The 20,709-nt window shown below is 40.9% G+C and overlaps 4 protein-coding genes across 4 annotated transcripts; 3 read left to right on the forward strand and 1 right to left on the reverse strand.

Moving 5' to 3' along the window:
- Nucleotides 1-556: 556 nt before the first annotated feature.
- On the forward strand, nt 557-2,725 carry LOC141821074 (ATP-dependent RNA helicase SUV3L, mitochondrial-like). The gene has a single exon (XM_074708439.1). The coding sequence runs from the start codon at nt 557-559 to the stop codon at nt 2,723-2,725; it is 2,169 nt and encodes a 722-aa protein (XP_074564540.1).
- Nucleotides 2,726-4,955: 2,230 nt separating this feature from the next.
- Nucleotides 4,956-8,044, reverse strand: LOC141821771 (serine/threonine receptor-like kinase NFP). The gene is made up of 2 exons (XM_074709131.1): nt 6,828-8,044; nt 4,956-5,910 (listed from the first exon to the last, which is right to left on the reverse strand). Exons 1-2 carry the CDS (start codon nt 8,010-8,012, stop codon nt 5,131-5,133), a joined length of 1,965 nt encoding a protein of 654 aa, XP_074565232.1. The 5' UTR covers nt 8,013-8,044; the 3' UTR covers nt 4,956-5,130.
- A 2,889-nt stretch (nt 8,045-10,933) lies between these two features.
- On the forward strand, nt 10,934-15,933 carry LOC141821772 (uncharacterized). The gene is made up of 4 exons (XM_074709132.1): nt 10,934-11,080; nt 14,497-14,744; nt 15,201-15,387; nt 15,463-15,933. Exons 1-4 carry the CDS (start codon nt 10,934-10,936, stop codon nt 15,583-15,585), a joined length of 705 nt encoding a protein of 234 aa, XP_074565233.1. The 3' UTR covers nt 15,586-15,933.
- A 526-nt stretch (nt 15,934-16,459) lies between these two features.
- On the forward strand, nt 16,460-20,253 carry LOC141816013 (plant UBX domain-containing protein 10). The gene is given in 5 exon segments (XM_074703853.1): nt 16,460-16,796; nt 16,798-17,323; nt 18,088-18,258; nt 18,394-18,597; nt 19,815-20,253. Coding segments are annotated over 5 exon segments (1,377 nt in total). The 5' UTR covers nt 16,460-16,551; the 3' UTR covers nt 20,046-20,253.
- The last annotated feature ends 456 nt before the right edge of the window (nt 20,254-20,709 follow it).

Raw genomic sequence — 20,709 nt, forward strand, 5'->3', positions numbered from 1 at the left:
AGGTCATTGAGTTTTTGTCTGTTTTTTTTATAATGTTAAATTATTTTTTAAAATTTTATATTGATGAGAGTTTTGTATATTAGATCATCTTAATTTACATGTTTATTAAGCACATTTTATGTCTCTTTTTTTTTTTTATTTTTGAGATATGGTTGAGTTAATTAGTATGGAATAGATTTGTTGAAATAGACGAAGTTGAGGTAATGTTTTCCTTCAATTATAATTTTTTAACATCACATATATGATCGTGGATTAATCGTGTGGAATTGTTGGAATGATATATTTCATTTTTAGTGAAGTATATCTATCCTTTCTGCACATTGACTTTCCTCCCCCTCCTCCCTCCCCCTCCAAGTAAACGAACCTTAGTACCTTACTTTTTCACCCTTTCGTTTGCCACCAAATTTTAACCGAACCAAAAATTGGGAGATTCCCCTCTGTTTCTATCCTGACCGTTCATTCCGGTTCGATCGTGTGGCGGAGAATGGAATAAGCATAGACCAGGGGAAATGCAATCCCTAGTTAAAAGCTCGCCTCCGCCGCCCGCGCGTCTCCGATGGCTTCCTCTCTCCTCCGTTCACGCCTCCTCCTTCGCCGACGCCTTCGCCTCCCTCTCCGCCTCGCTTCCTTCTCTCCCTCCTCCGCTTCCGATTCTCGCCCAGAATCACCGGCGGGGCTTCCACCACCGTCCTTCCCTTTTCCCTTCCCCTCCTCCTCCTCCTCCTTACCGCACCATCACTTTTTCTGCTCCTCCACTGCCTCGATTCCTGCGGTTGCCCTCTCCGTCGACGCCGAGTCCCCGCCCGATGCTGCCGCCGTCTACCGGGAGCTCCGCGCCGCGGAGGACGGCTCCTCCAATCTCGGCAAAAGCGACTGGGAGGCCCTTTCCGGGGTTCTCCGCTCCTTCGCCAAGTCTCCATGGGTTTCTGATCAAGCCCTCGCCCTCTACATCCCTTCCTCTTTCTTCCTCACCGCCGTTCGCCGGTTTCGCCTCTTCTTCCTCCAGCGCTGCCCCCCTGCTGCCTTCCGCCACCTCACCGCTCTCGGTCCTTCACCTGCTGCCGATCGCTTTCTGTTCCCCATCTTTGCCGATTTTTGCCTTGAAGAGTTCCCCGACAAGCTCCGGGGCTTTCGCACCCTCATGGAGTCCGCTGATCTCACCCGGCCGCATACCTGGTTCCCGTTTGCCCGTGCCATGCGCCGCCGCATCATCTACCACTGCGGCCCTACCAACAGTGGCAAAACGTACAATGCCCTTGTCCGCTTTATGGAGGCTCGTAGCGGCATCTATTGCAGCCCCCTACGGCTCCTTGCCATGGAGGTGTTTGATCGGGTGAATGCGGCTGGTATCTACTGCAGCCTTCACACTGGTCAAGAGAAAAAGACGCTGCCTTTCTCTAACCACGTCGCCTGCACCATCGAGATGGTGTCCACCGAAGAGTGCTATGATGTTGCCGTAATCGACGAGGTGCAGATGATGGCCGATTCCACTCGGGGCTATGCTTGGACGCGTGCATTGCTCGGCCTCAAGGTCGATGAGATTCATCTATGTGGAGATCCCAGCGTGCTAAAAATTGTCAAGAATATTTGCAAGGAAACGGGTGATGACCTGCAGGTGAACCAATATGAGCGATTCAAGCCCCTGGTTGTAGAGGCGAAGACATTGCTAGGCAGCATGAATAATGTGCGCTCTGGTGACTGCATTGTTGCCTTCTCGAGAAGGGAGATCTTCGAGGTGAAGTTGGCAATTGAGAAGTTCACCAAGCACAAGTGCTGTGTTATATACGGTGCATTGCCACCGGAGACCAGGCGACAGCAGGCAAGCTTGTTCAATCAACAGGACAATGAATATGATGTCTTGGTGGCTAGTGATGCTGTGGGAATGGGCCTGAATCTGAACATAAGGCGGGTGGTATTTTATTCTCTATCCAAGTATAACGGTGATAAAATGATGCCAGTTCCCGCATCCCAGGTGAAGCAAATAGCCGGGAGAGCTGGCCGGAGAGGAAGTGTATACCCTGATGGGCTTGCCACCACCTTTGTTAAGGATGATTTGGACTATCTGATTGAGTGCTTGCAGCAACCATTTGAGCAGGTGCAGAAAGTTGGTCTTTTTCCGTTCTATGAGCAGGTGGAGTTGTTTGCGGCACAGTTTGCAAAATCCACCTTGTGTGAACTGTTGGAGAAGTTCCGTGATAACTGTCGCCTTGATGGAAATTATTTTCTGTGTCAACATGATGGCATTAGAAAAGTTGCAAACATGTTGGAGAAGGTACAAAACCTGTCTCTTGAAGATCGCTTCAACTTCTGTTTTGCACCTGTCAACATTAGAGACCCCAAGGCAATGTATCATCTCTTGAGATTTGCCTCGCATTATAGTGAAGATCGCCCAGTTACCATAGCAATGGGGATGCCAAAATCTTCTGCCCAAAACGATGCTGAGCTGTTGGACCTTGAAACTAAACATCAGGTTGTCTCAATGTACTTATGGTTGTCAAACCATTTCAAGCAGGATACTTTTCCTTATGTGCAGAAAGCCGAGACAATGGCCACAGAAATAGCTGATTTGCTTAGCAAGTCTCTAGCCAAAGCTTGCTGGAAACCAGAATCAAGGCAAAAGGGAAAACCAGTAGCTCCAGAGAAGGATGGCCATGATAAGGCAATATCTTGTGCCAAAACTGGTTCTGAAAGTCCAAAATCACTTGCGCAAGCATTCATGATGTAAGCCCTTCCTTTACCTCCAATTTTTTTGTGGCTGAGTACATGATTTAGCTTATTCAGTTTCTCCAATCTCTCTTGTGATCATCATTACCTATAATTAACGTATCACTTGATGATTTAATTTAAACCATGTGAGCTGTTAACTTTATGTTAGTGAATTATAAGATTTTTGATTGGTGACTAGTGAAACATCCCATTCCAACAGTTTGCTTGTAGCTATTGTTTCCCCTCACTGTTGTTTTCTTTTGTTCCAACCTTATGAATTTTGATTCAGTGCAAGCTTTATACTCTCCATGTACTTATTCAATTTATGGATTTTTCTCTGAATTAAAGTCTTGACCAGAGACAATTCCTTATGTACTTGATTGGTGTTCAAGGTGCTTTATTTTTTTTCCAGAAAAAATATCATATGTTTTGTTGGATCAACATCTTATTTTAACTGAACATATCATAGCATTACTCCTCTTTGGTCTTGGCCAGACAAAGCAGAAGAGATTACTTTCTTCATATCCTTCATATGTTTTTTTGTTTCAAGATATTGGATGTTTTCAATTTAGAATGGCAAATCTAGGAGGAATGCTTCATGCTAAAATGTTCAATTTATTTTTATTACAAGGAGCATTTTAAATTTTATTCATCATATATTGCAATTGGTGATTGAAAAATAAATTGTCTTTGATATTTTAGGTAGAAGACATCAAACACTTGAATACTTTGGTGACAGACTCCGGATGTATACTCAAATTTTGCAGATACTCTGCCAGGAAGGCATCCATCATCAAATTTTAACTTAGGTTATTGTTATTAAAACAAAATTCTATGATGCAACTCTCTGATTCTTCAGTTGTTATATGTACTGTCTTTTTTTGTGGTGTTGTTGAAGTTGTACATATTATCTGCCTGTTAGGTAGAAATTGAGTGCAATTTAAAGCCAGGGTTTCCATGATTCAATAGAGAATAACTGGAAGATGCTTTTGGAAGGTGATGAACATCTCAGCAGTGTGTTGTCAAGAAGTAAGTCGATGGGCCGACTGTATTGGGCCGATGGGGTAGCGGATTCCACCGTTTGCTGAAATGAAGAAGGGAAGTCGACAACTATACTTGGAAAAATGAGGTTATTCTTAGGTCTTTATTTCATGGTTTTGTGGTATAAGAGAGATGCTGCTCGTGATTGATTACTTCAGGATGGTGTAACAATGTTTTAACATTATCTGATCAGAAGTACTTAATGTTTCATTATCTTATCTCTTCCTTTTAGTTCGGTTTGATTGGCTAACTTTTAAAGTACCCCCATTGATGTGTCGAAACGCCTATCAGCATTGTTAGTTTGTTATTAGAATGCTCTCTTTTCACTGAAAAAATGAGTGATTTGGATGATAATTTACAAGTGAGATGTTTCAGTTTTAGCGAGGGGGCATTTGGGCAGTGAAATAGAAATGTCGAGGAGAGGTGGAGTTTGGCAATAATAAAACTTGGAAGAGCATTTTAAACAATTGTTAAACTTCAAGGGGAAATCTAAAAATTATTTTTAATTAAAATTAGAGATGTAAATAAATAAATAAAATTAAATAATATAAAAATATTGATATTTAAATTTAAATTAAAAATATATATAATATTTTAATTTGATTTGAAATTCTAAAATATAAATAATTTTGAAATTGTTTGAATAAAATTCAAACTCTAATTTGATTCAAATTGTTTGAGTTTGATGCAACAAAATAAAATTATAATTTAAAATAATTTAAATTTAAAATTATATAAAAATAATGAAAATTTGATTAAGTTTCAATTCATAAGTAATTTATAAATATAAATTTAATTAAATAAAATATTATGAATATGAATTTAATTCAAAAAAATTATTGAACAGGTTTCAATTCAACTAGAATTTGATAATTTTAAATATGAATCAAATATTTTTTAAATAACTTTAAAAAAAATTTTGAACAAACAAGATTCTTTTATATCCTAAATTTAAAATAGACACTCTACAATAAAAGTTAAAATCCATTATTCTAACAATCTCACACACAGTCATCTCAAACATATATAAAAAAGTAAATCGAAAAATTATAATTGACTATTATGAAAAAAGATATTATCTCAATTTCATTAATTCAAATCTACTATGCAAATGTATTGTACATTAACTAATTCAATTATGTCCGAAACTAAAATAAAATAGACACTCAGAATTGGAGGAGGCAGAAGCTTTATTTCTCTAGGAAAAGTATACACATACCCGTATATTTATTCTTGCATCACACTGCTTAATTATATCCATACAGCATCTCTATATAATTATATATTTAAGTCTTTCAACTATAAATATTAATTGCGATATTATAATACTGGATGCGATTCCATCTATCTCAGCTAGCTAGTAATGGAAACTGGCATACCTGGTCACCGTGCTGCGACTTCACTGTCGCCGACGACGGCGAGGCCATCGCCGGAATAGTCGGAGAAGTGCTCGTCGGCCTTGGACAGCAAGTAGGTGGCCTCCACCATGGTCGGCCTCTTCGCCGGGTCCCTGTGCAGGCACGCCCTCGCCACCTGTATCACGCTCATCACGCTCTCCACAGGGCACGACTGCTGCACCAGCGCCGTGTCCATCCACTCCAGCAGCAGCGCCTCCGCCTCCGCCTTGTCAATGGTCACTCGCCGGAACAGGAGGCGCTCGGCCTCCGACCAGAGGGCCTCGCCGGTGCGCTCGTCAAAGGCGGGGCGGCCGGAGACCAGCTCGAGGAGGACGACGCCGAAGGCGAAGACGTCCATCTTGATGGAGACGATGCCGTCGGCGAGGTACTCGGGGGCGACGTACCCCTGCGTGCCGACGATGTGGGTGGTGACGGCGTTGAGGCCGGTGCGGGCGAGGCCGAAGTTGGCGATCTTGGCGTGGAAGGAGGCGTCGAGGAGGACGTTGCTGGACTTGATGTCCTTGTGCACGACGCGAGGCCACGTGTGCTCGTGGATGTACTGCAGGCCGTTGGCCACGTCCAGGGCGATGCGCAGGCGGGAGCGCCAGTCCAGTCGCCGGCCGCCGTCGCTGACTCCGGCGTCGGCGGGGGAGTGGAGCCAGGTGTCGAGGGAGCCGTTCACGACGTACTCGTACACCAGGTAGGTCGTGCCCTCCTTGCCATCGATGCAGAAGCCTTCCAGCTTCACCAGGTTGCTGTGATTCACCTGCGCCATCACAATCTCAATTCTTTCACTCTTCAATTCATTGAGAAAAAGAATTTTAAAACTGAAAAGAAAAGAATTTTAACTTTTCTACAGAATTCTAATTTATTGTTCCTGCAGATTGATCGTAGACACTTGGTAGTCAACCGAAAAACATTATTCAAAGATCTTGCTTCCATTTCCGAATCTAACGCAACTTATAACCGATGTTATAGAAACTAATGTATAGAAAAAAGTTAGTCAATCTTTGTATTAGTAACTCTATCAGCAATACTCAGGGTAACATTGCAATAATTTTAATCAGACCAATCATGTAAACCCTAAAAGAAGTATAATTTCAGAGAAACCAAGGGTCAAGGAAGAAAGGTCAACCAGCGATCATGAAGTTGGTGGCAGGTAAAGTTTTCCACGGTTGCATCTTTATCATCAACCAAAATGGAGACTTTTAGAGAAGTTGCCTTATCAATCAACCCATAAAACTCCTTTTTCTTCCACTTTCCATTGGTCTTCCCTTTGTCTAAAACCAAAGGAGAAGCTCTTTGACTGATTCCATTCACTTGTTATCATCTAAAACCAATCTCTATGACTAATTCGTCTGTCCAGCAAACTGCTCACGTGAAGTGGTAGGAAGGATAACAAAAAGGGTTCTTTAAAATGGTGGAATCCCGTGGGCTACCTTGCTGTAGGTTCTTTCAGGCTCTGTTTGCTCGAGATTAGGATAAGTTAAGGAAAAGGGAAGCAAAGAAAGAAGAGGGAAAGATCGAATTGAGAAGTTGCTACCCTATTCCTTGCATTCTCCCCTTCCATTTACATTTGGAGGGTGCATTGAAAAGGCTAGTCAAACTTGAGGTGCAAAATGAAACAAGCAAATGAGGAAGAAGAAACGGACGAAGAGAGGTGTTGAGTGAGACTTGTCTGACCTTTTGGAGAATCTTGAGCTCATCGTAGGCGTTCCACTTCATCTTCTTCACCGCGAACAGCTCGCCGTCGATCGTCCCCTTGTACACTGATCCCTGGATCAGCTGGCTCCGGTCGAACCCTCCCGTCGCCTCTCTCAGCGTCGCGACGTCGAACACCTTGTACTTGTCCAGCCACTCCGATATGTCCGCGATCAGCTTATCATCCGCGGAGGATATGCTGCCGAACCGCCCTTCTCCACCGCCCTTGCCGCTCCTCTCCAAGCTGCTTTGCCGGCCGTTCTTCCCCACTGCTTCCCCCTTTCGATTCCATCTCCTCCGGCACCAGGCCAGAAGCAGCAATAACAGCGCGCAGAGCACCACCACGACGGCCAACGCGGCGGCCAGCCCGGCTATGACTCCCCTGTTCTCGTTTCTCTCCACCACGGGAGTGGGAGCCGTCGGAGGCGAAGCCGGCGCCTCCGATACGACGCTGTCACGGATCACCGGAGGCGGGATCTGTAACAGGGGAACGAAGACGACGGAGTAGGTGCCATTGAAAGGGCCATTTATCGTGGTCAGGGTTTCGGCCTCGACGCCGAAGCTGGACGCGACGGAGGCGTAGGTGTCGGAGGGCTGGAGAACGTAGGAAACCAGGCCGAGGACGCGGCGGCCACCGATAGTGTTGTTGGGGAGGCACTGGCAGAAAATCGGGAAGGTGGCGATGACCCCGATCGCGAGATCTTCAGGGACGAGGGTAGGGTTGACTAGCTCGACGGCGGGGTAGGCGGTGAGGTTGGCGTATTCGACGGTGGAGACGAGGTAGAAGGTGTTTCCGGCGATGATCTCGTAGGCGGCAGGGTAGTAGGAGCGGTTGCGGTCGCAGCCGCAAGTGATGGGGACAAGGAGGGGCTGGTCCTGGCGGAGAGGGAGGACGGATCGAGCGACGGTGAGGTTGGTGGTGCGGGCGATGAGCGCGCGGCTGGTGCCGAAGAGGTCGCCGACGGAGGCTAGGTCGGCGGAGAGGGGAACGGCGAGGTTGGCTCGGTAGAAGGCGTAGGCCTGGCAAGGGTAGACGGAGCGGTTGGCGAGGCAGCGGACGCCGTCGGAGAGATCCGGCTGGGCGGCCGACGGCGGAAAAAGGAAGAGAGGGAGGAGGAAGAGGAGGAGGAGGAGGAGGGGAGGAGCAGATCCGGTCTCGCTCCTCATCGTGGAATCGATCGAGTTGGTTGAGGAGAGATCGATGAGGAAGACGGGAGTGAGGGCTCGCTATAATGCGCGGTGGGGAAGACGAGCAAGTTGACCCCCTCATTGACCGCGACCTGAGTGTGTCCTAAGTCGTGACTAGGCAATTTTTTCCGAACCGATCGTCAATTCGAAATCCGACCCATATAAGTGGGCCCTACTGGGCTCCGGCCCAACTCGACCCAAGAAGCACTGAGCCGTGCCCAGATGTGAAGTCAATGGTGACTATTGGTATCATACCATCATTTAGATTATAATTTTAATATGATATTGTGTGAATCAAATTTCACACAGTTTCAGAAGCTAAAATAATCTATTAAAAATATTTTTAATCTATTAAAATGAATCTGTTTCAGAAGCTAAAAAATTAATTTTTAAATTAAAAGTTGATGTATTAGAAATTAAGGAAAGAACTGGATGAACTCACAGTGATGGGCAGACCTCTTGCACTCAGTACTTGAATGATTCTTCTCTACAAACTTGAAAGCCAGAACCTGCAAAACCAATGGAAGGAAGGTCTTAGCGCATGCTCGCGCAAAGATGAGTGATTTGATGATAGTCGTCGAGATAGTCGTTGCGAAAATATTCGCAGTAAAACTACATTAGTTGGGAAGGCAGCCTTACAAACTTAGCCTACAAATTGCATGTATAAACACATTCAGAATTGCTTCCAAGTTCAAATAAACAACGCGAACCGAATAGAAGGATCGACAGCTTCGTGTTGAACATATCCCGGTCACTGATGGTTTAATCCAGCCACCTAGTGCCAATTGTGTATTGATAAGGAATTATCAGATCGAGCATCTTGTTGTTCATGACACTAAGTATCTTTAGAGAATGCCCAATTATATATATCTTATCCATCTTCTAAAACATACACAAGTATCTCAACAGAATTAACTCGACAAAAATTATTATAAATATTTAAACTTTAAAGCTTCTAGTCGAGTGTGAATTAACTCTCATTTTTTGAAGAAGAGAAGCACATACCAAAGGGTTCCTACAATTGACAAGCTTGCATTTCGAGAAGAACCTTCCAACATCCAACTCTCCTACTCATCAAAACTATGACTTGCAAATATAAATTCCATCTGTTGATCTAATAACACAAGCAACGTAAATAGGAATTAATGCTAGAAAGGAGTGTAATAGAAATCAAAATACATTTGATATGATGCCAATAAAAAAGAAAAACATGGTTCCGCATTTCACAAAATTCTGCTACATGAGATCATATCAAACTCTATGAATGTCTATATCAGTAGTGATACTGAAATTTTTTAGAAAATTCTAAAATTATTCTTAAGTAGAGTTTCTGACATTGCTAGCAGACATAATTTATTCAATTTTTTTTATCTGTGTAAATCTGGGCATCCATCTCAACCATAGCATACAAAATTGCTACTATTACTGAGACAGGCAAGGAATAGGGAACACAAAATTCAAGAAATTATAGATCAAGATTTCTCTAAACAAAGAAAACTTCTGTGTAGTAAAAAAATGAACACTGTGTGTATATATATGGCTATTGAAACAGACTACTGAACATAGTCACCATCAAAGCAGTTGTTTGTAGCTAAAGACCTGAACCTTGATTGGTTCTTACATAAGATATCAGTTATAGATGTTGAGTTAGAGTTGAGATAGGCCTTCATGTACCAGAGGTAGTGAATTCCAAAATGGCAATGTCTTAGCTGTTAATTCTAGGTCATGACAAGCCACTGCTAAGTAAGAGAACTAATACATCATAATTTAGGCTCAAAATGATGGTAAGGGCATTAGCAGAAGTTCCTGGACCTGGAGTCCCTAAAATATAAAAACAACAATATATATTTGAGTTTAAATGGTGTAACAGCTAAAAGTTTTACTCAATGGCAGGTTAAGAGAGCCAGCAAAGAGAAAATTACATTCTCAATACTTAACCACTAAAGAAACAGCAATCATCAAAGCAAAAAAAAAAAAAAAGAATCTTTTTTGTGTGTGTGTGTGGGAGATAAGAAAAAAGGCAGCTTTGCGAGAAAAAAATAAGTGTCCATGCCCAGCAGAAACAGTGGATACCTCATGATGTAAATCAAAGTAGAGAACGCTCATCTTGAATGCGAGGCTTCGGGTGGCCAAACACCTGGCGGAGGCTGACCTCCCAACGATCCCCAGAACGAGGCCACGGCAACGGCGCATCCCACGGCAGAGTGGCTGCACGGATCCGAGCCACCCGGAAGCAGCCGAAGACGAGGAGTGACGGGAGAGAAGGTGGGTCCTGCGCAGAAGGCCGAGGTCGGCTGCGAGCGCGGAGTCGATGGCGCCGGTCTTGAGCGCGGATCCGATGGCGCAGAGGATGAGCTGCTCGGGATGGAGGTGGCGCTGGGCAGCTCGGGGGAGGAGCGCGAGGGAGTCGAGGAGGACGGTCGACGCGGACTCGATCCGGCCGCGGGAGAGGTCATGCAGGCCGACGTGCTCGACGGCCGCCGCGCCGGCGAGGGCCTCTCGCTCCAGGGACGGGTCCTCGAGGCAGTCGAGGGACACCACCAGAGGGAGTCGCCGTTCGATACGATTTGGATCCGACGGCGATCGCCCGATCATTCCACGACGCTGTAAAACCCTCTCCCTCTCCTCTCGAAATCGACCTCCAAATCGATCTTTCTCCGCTCTTCGCTTCCCTCCAATAAAAGTTGAAACAAAGATCTCGTTAGATCCGGTCCGCTGATTCTTCATCTTGTTTGTGAGAAAATTTCACTTTGCCTCCAAAAGTTCGTTAATTTGTTAACACACCAACTATTTATCATGTGTGTTATTATGTGTAATCTTACAATATTAGAAAATGAAAGGGGCTTTTCAGTGAATAGTGCCTAATAAAAGAAAGAATCCTGTTACCTTCCTTCGAGGACATGGCGAGTCCTGGCGACAACGAGCAGCAGTCGAAGAAGCGGAAAAAGAAGGCGGCGATCGGGAAGGAAATCGGCGGGAGGTGGCCGCTTATCAAGCCGAAGAAGGATCTCCAGATCAACCGCCTCAAGGGCACCAATTTGTTCACGGTTTTATTTCTCAGACCGCCCCCTTTTACCATCTCCTGTTCTTCGCTTTTGCTTTTCTTCTTGAAATTTTCAGTTTTTAAATCCCAGCTGATTTTTCTTGCAAAATTCTGAATTGAAGATGCATGTTCGAGTGTTATTTAGCCAAAAAAAAGGAAGAAGAACAAAAGAATACTGTGTTTTTCCCAAACCTAATCGCGAGAAACAACGAGTTGCTTGGAGTTTGTATTAATAATGAGATGCGCAGGTTACGGGTCATGAAAGTCATGCAATAAATTGGAAAGATACCCCATAATCGTGTATTATTATGAACTTCTCAGGATCCAGTGCCAAATTTTTTGTTATCCACCTTCGTGCGGCTAATTGGCTATTTTTGTACTTTGATTTTACATTCCACCCTGTTTTCCGAAGAAATGTAATTAGGATACTAGGTAGAAGAATATAGCCTGATCTAGAGAAGGAAAACAACAAGCATTTATTGACGGGTTGTTAGGGCATTGAAATTAATTATTTTACCTGAACTTTGTGGGTGGATAAGAATCCTTGCATGTCAAATTGGATATGCATTTGGTTCTTCCATTGTTATTTAGAGTGCCAAACATTTTGTTTTGTGGCATGGGTGAGGTTTGAGCATACAACTACTTTAGCAAGATTCCCTGTATTACTGTACAGTTATTTGTTGCTCTTTCTTTTGGAATGCAACTGTTACACTGTTGGCTGTTCTAAGTTCATTGCATATCTTAATTTCACATATCAATTTTCAAGAATATTATGATTCTAAGTAAATGGGTAGGAGACATCATGCAAAGAGTACTCATTCTTCTCACAGCCTTTTCATGTTAGCACAAATAGCATGTTAGCACAAATAGATCTGTGAAAACAAAAAGTGATTGGATAGGAGATGACACTAATTAGACTCATGTTCCAATTTTTTAAACACCTACTGCATAACCTGGTCATGTGGACGGACTGAGCTTCTAAAATAGTTTGTGTTGGTGGAATTCTCACAATCAACAGTGTCACATTTTGTGCAATTCATGAATGTATAATAGACTTGGGAGTTTGTGTAGTATATTCTAACTTGCATCCTGTCTCGGATTTAATGTACATGTGATACTTTTTTTATTGCAAAACGTCAGTCATGTTGCATTGATATCTCAAATATAGTAGAACAGCTGAAACTTTGTTTAGATTAAATCTACCGACATTATGACTTTCATGTCAACCTTGTATCCAAACCTCTTCTGCTGATGCTAACTTGTTATGATCTTTAGTTCAATGTGTTATGCTATAGCCTTCAATTTAGCTTCCACCAATTCTAGTATTGTATTTCTCAAGCTACTATAGTCTTTTATTTCATTGCATTACTGATTCTATGTCTTGTTGATGTTTGGAAATGGGACTTCATTGTTCATTCCTACTATCTTTTTTCATTCGTTTTTCTAGTTACCTACAATGTGTCAATGATCTATGAATGTGACTATCAAACTACTGGGAGCACAATCATCAGATTTATCCATTAGGATGAAAATTAGTATTGTTATCCCATGAATTTTCATTATACATTATATGTGAAAATTTTACTAGCTGAGAACTATCACTGAAAGCTTAGGCTAGTAGGAATGGAGCTGCATGAAATAGCTCAGTTTGACTAGAGATAAGTTATGGACAATAGATAAATGACAAACAAGTTAACTATATGAAAACTATGTAATTAACTTTACCTAGTTTATATATTTACATTTTACTCAAATAGTCGATCAATTTTTCTTCTTAATGAACTAATACTCTTAATTGAAGGGAGTTTTGGCGCAACGGTAAAGTTGTTGCGATGTGACCTTAAGGTCACGGGTTCGAGTCGCAGAAACAACTTCTTACAAAATGCAAGAATCAAGATAAGACTGTGTATAATAGATTCAATATGATCCAATCCTTTCCCAGGACCCTACACTAGTAGGGTTGCCCTTAACTAATACTCTTAATTATTTATAAAATTATTGTTTTAATTAATTTAAATTTCATTCTAAATCAAGTTATCTTTGATTTAACTGTAAATGAAGTAAAGTTTGCTTATAGTTTATAATTAGCAATAACAATATTGTTTAAAGTTTATATTACTATATGAATTTTTTTGATATTTAAATTAAATTAATATTTATTGTATATACTAATAACTTATTAGGGTTATAACTGTTTAGAAAGGAACCAAGTTAGACATTCATATCCTTATAAGTAAATTGGGTGTTGCAAGCTTCTTCAATCATGCTCTTATTTATTGTTTATAAAGGGAACAAGATGATAATATGTATGGTTGAATAAAAACGAAACAGGGATTAAGAAATCTTTTAATCTTGTTACACTTTATATTTATGGTTATATTCTGCATGTTAATCTGTAGTTGTATGCTCAAAGGTGCTCAAAAGCTGTGGAAGGTAGTATAGTTGATGAAATTGGGTTACAAAATTAAGGACAAGCAAAGAATATATCATGTTTGGTTAAGAAGCAAGGAAACAAGAAAGATGCTATATGTCTAGGCCAGGATGTGTACATGGGTGCTTAAGACACTAGCTAGCATGTGATTTATTTAAAAGTCAAACTCTTATACTATATATAGTATGACTTGTATACCTTTATATTTTCCTATAACATGGGCTCAAGTGTTGATTGGTATCACTTAGCACAACCAGAATACTTATATTGTGCCAATACAGATAATGTTGAGATAGTTACTGCCTATTTCAGCCGGTATTGTTGAGAACCAAGACAAGACAATTCTCTCCTACAATGAGAGGAGTGTAAGAGGGGATAATCCAACCACAGCAATACTAACAGAAAAGGAGTGATATTAGAGTCGGAAAAAAACAGCGTATATGGTGCTTGTGCTTGTTTGTGTTTTGGCTCCTACTATGTCAATTTAATTCAAAGTCTATGGTTAACTGAGATATATTTTAAATATGTGATGGAACTATCCAACTGTAGATGTTGTAGGGGCATTTTTAATCTGAGATATATTTTAAATATGTGATGGAACTATGCAACTGTAGATGTTGTAGGGGCATTTTTAATCTTGTTCTTGAAAATTTATGAGGTGGATGTTACAAGAACCAATGTTCTCATCCAATCCGATGCATGACAATCGTTTCTGCATCAGTAAGTATCATCATCAATTGTTGTTTGGGATTTTTTGTAACTTGTTGCGCTAAAGATTAAAGGACTGAAACTCATTTGAGTTGATTGTGTGTGTCCTAAACTATGTTAGGTGTTAGCATGACACAGTACTGAATGACATACTGAAAACTCTTGCATGAAATGACACTTTAAAGCTTTTTATCTCGATAGAAATTTTTGCTGCTAAAAAGAAGTCTGAAATGAACCTCAAGCATAATTACGACTGATTCATGTTGCAAGTACTTTTGCAGATAGCAAACTTCTTCAGTAGCATTGAGTCAAAGGCCTACGTGGAAGCTGCAGAATCTATTGGCTTTATTCACCAAGGAAGCCAGGGTCCAGCCAAAGGCGAAGCCTTTAGGGATAATGATCGCATATCAGTTACTGATCCCTTACTTGCTGAAATCATATGGCAATCAGGCTTGAAAAGAGTGTTTGATGATATCAAGCTCCAGGGGAAGGTTGCTATTGGTCTGAATCCAAATATACGTTTTTACAGGTGATAACATATTTACTGTTTCTTTTATTTTTTTAGTTTATTACTTTTCATGCTTTTGGTAGATATATTAGTCTTACTCTTTGTTATATAAGATACTTATAGTAGTTGAATAGCAAAATTTTGCCTTAATTGAAATCATTTTTAAAACACTTTAGAATGCATTTTTTTTAGTGGCTTTGCCAAATACAACCTGACTTAAGCACTAGGTTAATAATGATGATTCCATGGTTTGAAATTTCAATCCCACCTTGGCTAAAATGTAGATATGTGCAATGGAACATAGCCTGAGAAAGCCTTGACCTATGCAATGTGAGTTTCACATGTTGTTTAATAGGCAGAACAATAAAGTTCACTCATACTGATTGGACTAAAATTTTGATTTACTACAATATTAGATGATGCATCATAGACCTGATTATCATTGTAAAAATCTGTAACTTGTTTTATATCTATCAGATATACCGTGGGCCAAAGGTTTGGTCGGCATATCGACGAGAGTGTTGATCTTGGAGGAGGGCAAACAACCCAATATACCCTACTAATATATCTTACCGGAAAGAGCAGCAATAAGGATAAATCCCTGCAATCTTTGGTTGGAGGTGAAACTGTCTTCTATGATCAAGGAAGAGGGATTGTTGCAGAGGTAAATTTCACTAATAGCAACTAGATTTCATCGAAATGTTTTGGTTCACTCGTTATAACGACGGTCTTTACGCAGGTTGCTCCAGTAGAAGGAACGGCACTTCTCCACATCCACGGGCACAAGTGTATGCTCCACGAAGCCCGCACCGTAACGAAGAACACAAAATATGTATTGCGCTCGGATGTGGTCTTCGCTTGACGAGTTTGAGTTGCCTTTCTTCCTCCACCGCAACAAATCCATGTCATGTTTTCATTGTAGAATCAGATTAGGTAACCCAGTGGTCTTCTACCGAGTGCTCGACTTCCCGATCAACTGAGCCGATGAAACTTGCCGAGCTGTTGGGTTGCTGAGTTGGAAGGAGGGATTCCCCTTGTCCAGTCGAGTTTTATTAATTGGATTCAATATGACACAAGAAGACATGGGGCATAATATCCACTTTCATGTTCACTTTCTCATGATTTCTTCTCCACTTCTCCATTCATTCGGGTATCTCACCCTTATAAAAGGGAAAGTACATGCTCCACATAAAAGGAGTTCTCTATCTAATTCAACCTCTTAGATTACTTTTTATCCTTTTCAATCTGCTATTTTAATGATTTTCATAATTGATTTCATGATCATCTGTGAGAAAGTAAATTGAAAAATTACAATGGATCACGAAGGATATGTCATCCAATGTTTCCCCTTTCTGTTTCATGTCGAACTTAAAAGCTTGGAACTCAATTAATCTCAATCAAATATCATAAGGAAAACCTTTAAATGTTGTGTTTCAAATTTATTTAATAAGTAAATCAGAAAAAAAGACTATTAATCGAATGAAATTTAAATATTTAAATTATTAAAAAAAAATAAAGAAGGAAGGAATCATGAGAACAAGAAAGATAGGTATATCAATAACGAAACCTTAGCCTTCACAGAAACCTCCGTCACTCGTGAAAGCGACTTTATTATCTAATAATATTTCTTATATATATATATATAAAAGAGAAAAATATAAAATGTTTTTATTAATTAAGCATTATTATTGCTATATAGTCGAACTGCTCGCCTTTTGACCACAGTGAACCCTCTCTCTTCCTCACCGCTACAAACCCTACCGATAGAAGAAGCCAAGACGACCGATAAGGGAACCCTACCCGATTCGATCTCCGTGAAGCAGCGGCCATGGCGGATGGATTCGCGGACAAATTGGGCTACTTCCAGGCCATCACCGGCATCGAGGACGCCGATCTCTGCACCGAGATCCTCTCCGCCCATAATTGGGATCTGGAGCTCGCCATCGCCTCTATCACATCCAATGCCCCCTCCTCCTCCGCCGCCGCCGATCTTTCTCCCGCCGCCTCCGATCCTTCCCGCCGCCGCCGCCGCTTCCTCCTCCGCCCCTACCCCAGCCGTGGTCGCCGCCCCGGCTCCCGGCCTTGCCTGGCGGATCGTCACCCTCCCCTTCTACGTCGTCACCGGCGCCGTCGGCCTCGGCTTCTGGATCGCGGGAGGTGTCCTCTCCCGCACCATCGGCATCCTCGGCTACCTTGCCGCGCCACGCGGCGCCGAGGGCGACCGCCTGATACCCGTCTCGGCCTCCACGGCCGAGGCGGGGGACTTCGTCGCCGCCTTTGAGAGGGATTACCATGCCGACACCAGGCCTCGCTTCGCTGCCGAGGGGTTCATGGACGCTCTACTGCGCGCACAGAGGGAATTCAAGCTGATGTTCGTGTACCTGCACTCTCCTGAGCACCCGGATGTGCCGGCCTTCTGCGAGGGAACCCTGTGCTCGCCCCCAGTGGTAGATTTTCTAACTGAAAATTTTGTGGTTTGGGGCGGGAGCATTAGGAGAGAGGAAGGATTTAAGATGAGTAATAGCCTCAAGGCTTCCCGCTTTCCATTCTGTGCCATAGTCGTGGCCACGGACAACCAAAGGATTGCCCTCCTTCATCAGGTACATCACTCTTTGTGGTCTTCAATATATATACTCTAATTAATTCTCTTGGCCTTTATATATTGACGGCAAAGAAATCTTCTAAAAATACATTCTCGTTGTCATCAGAGGAGAAGCTTTTAGCAATAGCTACTAGACTGTTGTCCTTCTCCTTTTGGAATTATGTAAAGCAATACGCACATATGATAGTTTGGGCCATTTATTATCTTGGTTTATGCCCATGATTTTATATATTCGCAAATATTATATATATATTTTTTTAAAAAAGATTCTAGTTAATGTAACTAAAAAGAATTTTGTATTATCTGAATGTCACTGGTGATAGATATCATGTTGCTTAGTTCAACAAAGGGATTAGATCTATGTAACCGACACAAAAAAACAATTTGCACTAACACTGCTTGGATGATGAAGATGAAATATATGTTCAGCTTCTGATAGTTGACATAAGTATTTATACTTTTTGAAATTGTTTTTAGTCTTCAAACTCAAAGAAAACCTGACTGGTCCTTACTTCTTACACGTGGTTCTCTCCAGGTTGATGTGTTAAAAGTTGTCTACTTATCTGTGTTTATAGCATGCACTCCCTTTCATCTTCTTCTGTTAGATGTTTAGGTGGCACAATGTAACACTATTTCTTGTCCATAATTATATACTATTTTCTTTTTTCATGATTCATATGTTATTTTCTTGTCCATATGCTTTTGAGTGGTGTCACATTCTCTTAATGGCTTTCTAGTGGTTATATCTTATATATTATGCAGATTGAGGGCCCCAAGCCACCTGAAGAAATGCTTACATTGCTTCAACGTGTATTTGAAGAATGTGCCCCATCATTAATTACTGCAAGAATAGAATCTGAAGAGCGACGAAACAATCAGCGTTTACGAGAAGAACAAGATGCTGCATATAGAGCAGCACTTGAAGCTGATCAAGTATGTCATCGTTTTTTATTAAGTTGGGTTTTGGTTTATTGATGGTGCATAGACATGTGATAATGTACCATATTACTGCAAGTTCTATGCATACCATGTCAGCATCTAAAACCTATGCAACTTGTAACAAATCAGGCAAGAGAGCGTCAACGGAAAGAAGAGGAAGAGAGGTTGAAGAGAGAAGCTGAAGAGGCTGAAAGGAAGCGTAAGGAAGAAGAAGAGGCTTTGGCAAGAGCAGCTCATGAAGCTGCTGAAAAAGAAGCTGCTCTTACTAGAAGACGGCAAGAGAAAGCAATGGCATTGGGTGCTGAACCTGACAAGGGGCCTGACGTTACACGAGTAAGTGTCACAAAGCTCTTTATTTCTGAATAGAGTATTCCAGAGTTTATACTCCCTGAAGCCATCTATTGAAGATAATACTGTTATGAAGAGACCATGATAAGAGGTTCTTTCAAGCTAACAATACTTTGACTTTTTATAGTAACTATTATATGGAACATGTATTTTTCTAGATAACGATATTATTGGATTACCAGTATATTTTTCTGTATGTTTATAAAAAATTAAAATACCTTTTTTGTTTCAAAAAAGCTATCTATTTATACCTAAAATTTTATTCTTGTGGCATTAATACATTGTCCATGGACACTAACGTCATCAATTCAAGTTGAACCAGAATGAATTTCTGGTGGTTCTCATGCATTGAGTTTGGTTCAATGATTGGAAACTAGAGAAGCTAAGCTAGTAGGATAAGAAAAAAATCATGATCTTTGCTTACGTACAGTGAATGTATCAATTTTGTGCAGAAATTGCAATATCTTTCTGCTTATTGCTTTTGCTAGTAATATAAATTGTGTATAGATTGTGGCATCATTGAGTATTTTCTGCTGCTTATTACTATAAAGTGTTCAATGATGCCATATCTACTTTTTATGTACAGTAGATTCCTTAAATAAGTATTATCGTCCTCTGTTTCGATCACAATCCTTGGTCTGTAGCTACGTTGCATATCTTGAAACTAATCATGATTTGAACTAGTTTTTATCTCCTAATGTTCAGTTGGAAAAGTTGACTTGAGATGTTGGATTGACATCTTAAATCTGTTGACAATATAGCAGATTTTTCATATTTGTGCCATCAATTGTTTGGTCACGCTTTACATTATTTTTAGTTTGCATTTCTTGTTTGCTTAGTTTTATGAAGATTATTCATTTTGGTACAAATTTTTGTCTAGTGTTTCTGGTCTCATAGACAACAAGATCTCAACTGCAATTTAATGAGTGTATATTTGTATCCAATTAAGAGCATGTGTATTATCAATTGAAATCAGCTGCTAGAAGCATTTTTATACGTGTAATTTGTGGCCTCAGATTGATAGCATTGGGTTAGAGAATTAAGAGAAAATATAACGAAAGAGTAAGGGAAAGTTATGACTGAAATCCTTATGTTGTTTATGATATGTTATATATATGAATGTATGTATGGAAGATGATTAAAAATAATTTAAGCATTATCTTGAGTAACAGAACTGATGCAAACATTATGATCACTTTCAGGTGCTTGTTCGATTCCCAACTGGAGAGCGCAAGGAAAGGAGGTTTCATAGTACCACAACAATCAGCTCTCTATATGACTATGTTGATTCCTTGGGAGGCTTGGAAGCAGAAAACTACACCCTAGTTTCAAACTTTCCCCGTGTGACCTATGGCTCTGAAAAGCATTCGTTGACGCTAAAGGAAGCCGGCTTGCACCCACAGGCGAGCCTCTTCGTCGAGATTGACTCATGAGAAATGTTGGCGAATCTTGTTTCTATCAACTCAATCCTTGAAACTTTCACACTGCTTGTAGATTCACTTTTTTTTTTTTTTGCTTGAAGCGGGAAAAAAAACTAGGATAAAGGATTTCATGAACTTAGCTGAATGGAAGGTCAAATGCTCATGGTATGATCCGACTTTGCTGTTAGAAAAATAAGCTTTAGTGCAAGTTTAACTGTCCTGGCAAAGATATTTGACCACATCTGATTCTTTGTAGCGATTGTAACTTGCTTTTATAGGTGTCCTGCTATCTGTTTCTGTTTGTGAACATTTCATTCCCAACTGATGCTACAGTCTATTGCTTACAAATTGCAACTTTTATTTCTATGGCAAATGTAAAAATTCATGCACTCAACTCAGCTACCTCTATCAATCAAACAATCTATTAGCTCTATGTGGAGCTTGTAAACAAGTGTTCATGCTTGTTTATTAGGGATAATAGGGAAAATACATGATGAGCTCAAAACTCTCAGTGTTTACTCTGTTGCTCACAACTGCTTCTACATGTTTCAGTATTCCTCTTGACTCATTTACATTTATTTTATTTTTTCCAATATTCAACCTTTGTGCACACATCCAACAACCTTATCATAGCACAAGAGGCTCGCTGGCACAAGTTTTAATTATTTTTTATAAA

The sequence above is a fragment of the Curcuma longa genome, chromosome 2 (assembly GCF_044706935.1).
Source record: "Curcuma longa cultivar G26 ecotype Majalengka, Jawa Barat chromosome 2, ITB_CL_G26_1.1, whole genome shotgun sequence".
Lineage (NCBI taxonomy): Eukaryota > Viridiplantae > Streptophyta > Magnoliopsida > Zingiberales > Zingiberaceae > Curcuma > Curcuma longa.

Excerpts from the sequence above, each read along its gene's own strand:
- LOC141821074 (XM_074708439.1), top strand. The coding sequence starts at position 557 with ATGGCTTCCTCTCTCCTCCGTTCACGCCTCCTCCTTCGCCGACGCCTT.
- LOC141821772 (XM_074709132.1), top strand. The coding sequence starts at position 10,934 with ATGGCGAGTCCTGGCGACAACGAGCAGCAGTCGAAGAAGCGGAAAAAG. Across the intron at positions 14,745-15,200 it reads CCAAATATACGTTTTTACAG|ATATACCGTGGGCCAAAGGT; the intron begins GTGATAACATAT and ends TATATCTATCAG. Across the intron at positions 15,388-15,462 it reads GAAGAGGGATTGTTGCAGAG|GTTGCTCCAGTAGAAGGAAC; the intron begins GTAAATTTCACT and ends GTCTTTACGCAG.
- LOC141821771 (XM_074709131.1), bottom strand. The coding sequence starts at position 8,012 with ATGAGGAGCGAGACCGGATCTGCTCCTCCCCTCCTCCTCCTCCTCCTC. Across the intron at positions 5,911-6,827 it reads AGCTCAAGATTCTCCAAAAG|GTGAATCACAGCAACCTGGT; the intron begins GTCAGACAAGTC and ends GTGATGGCGCAG.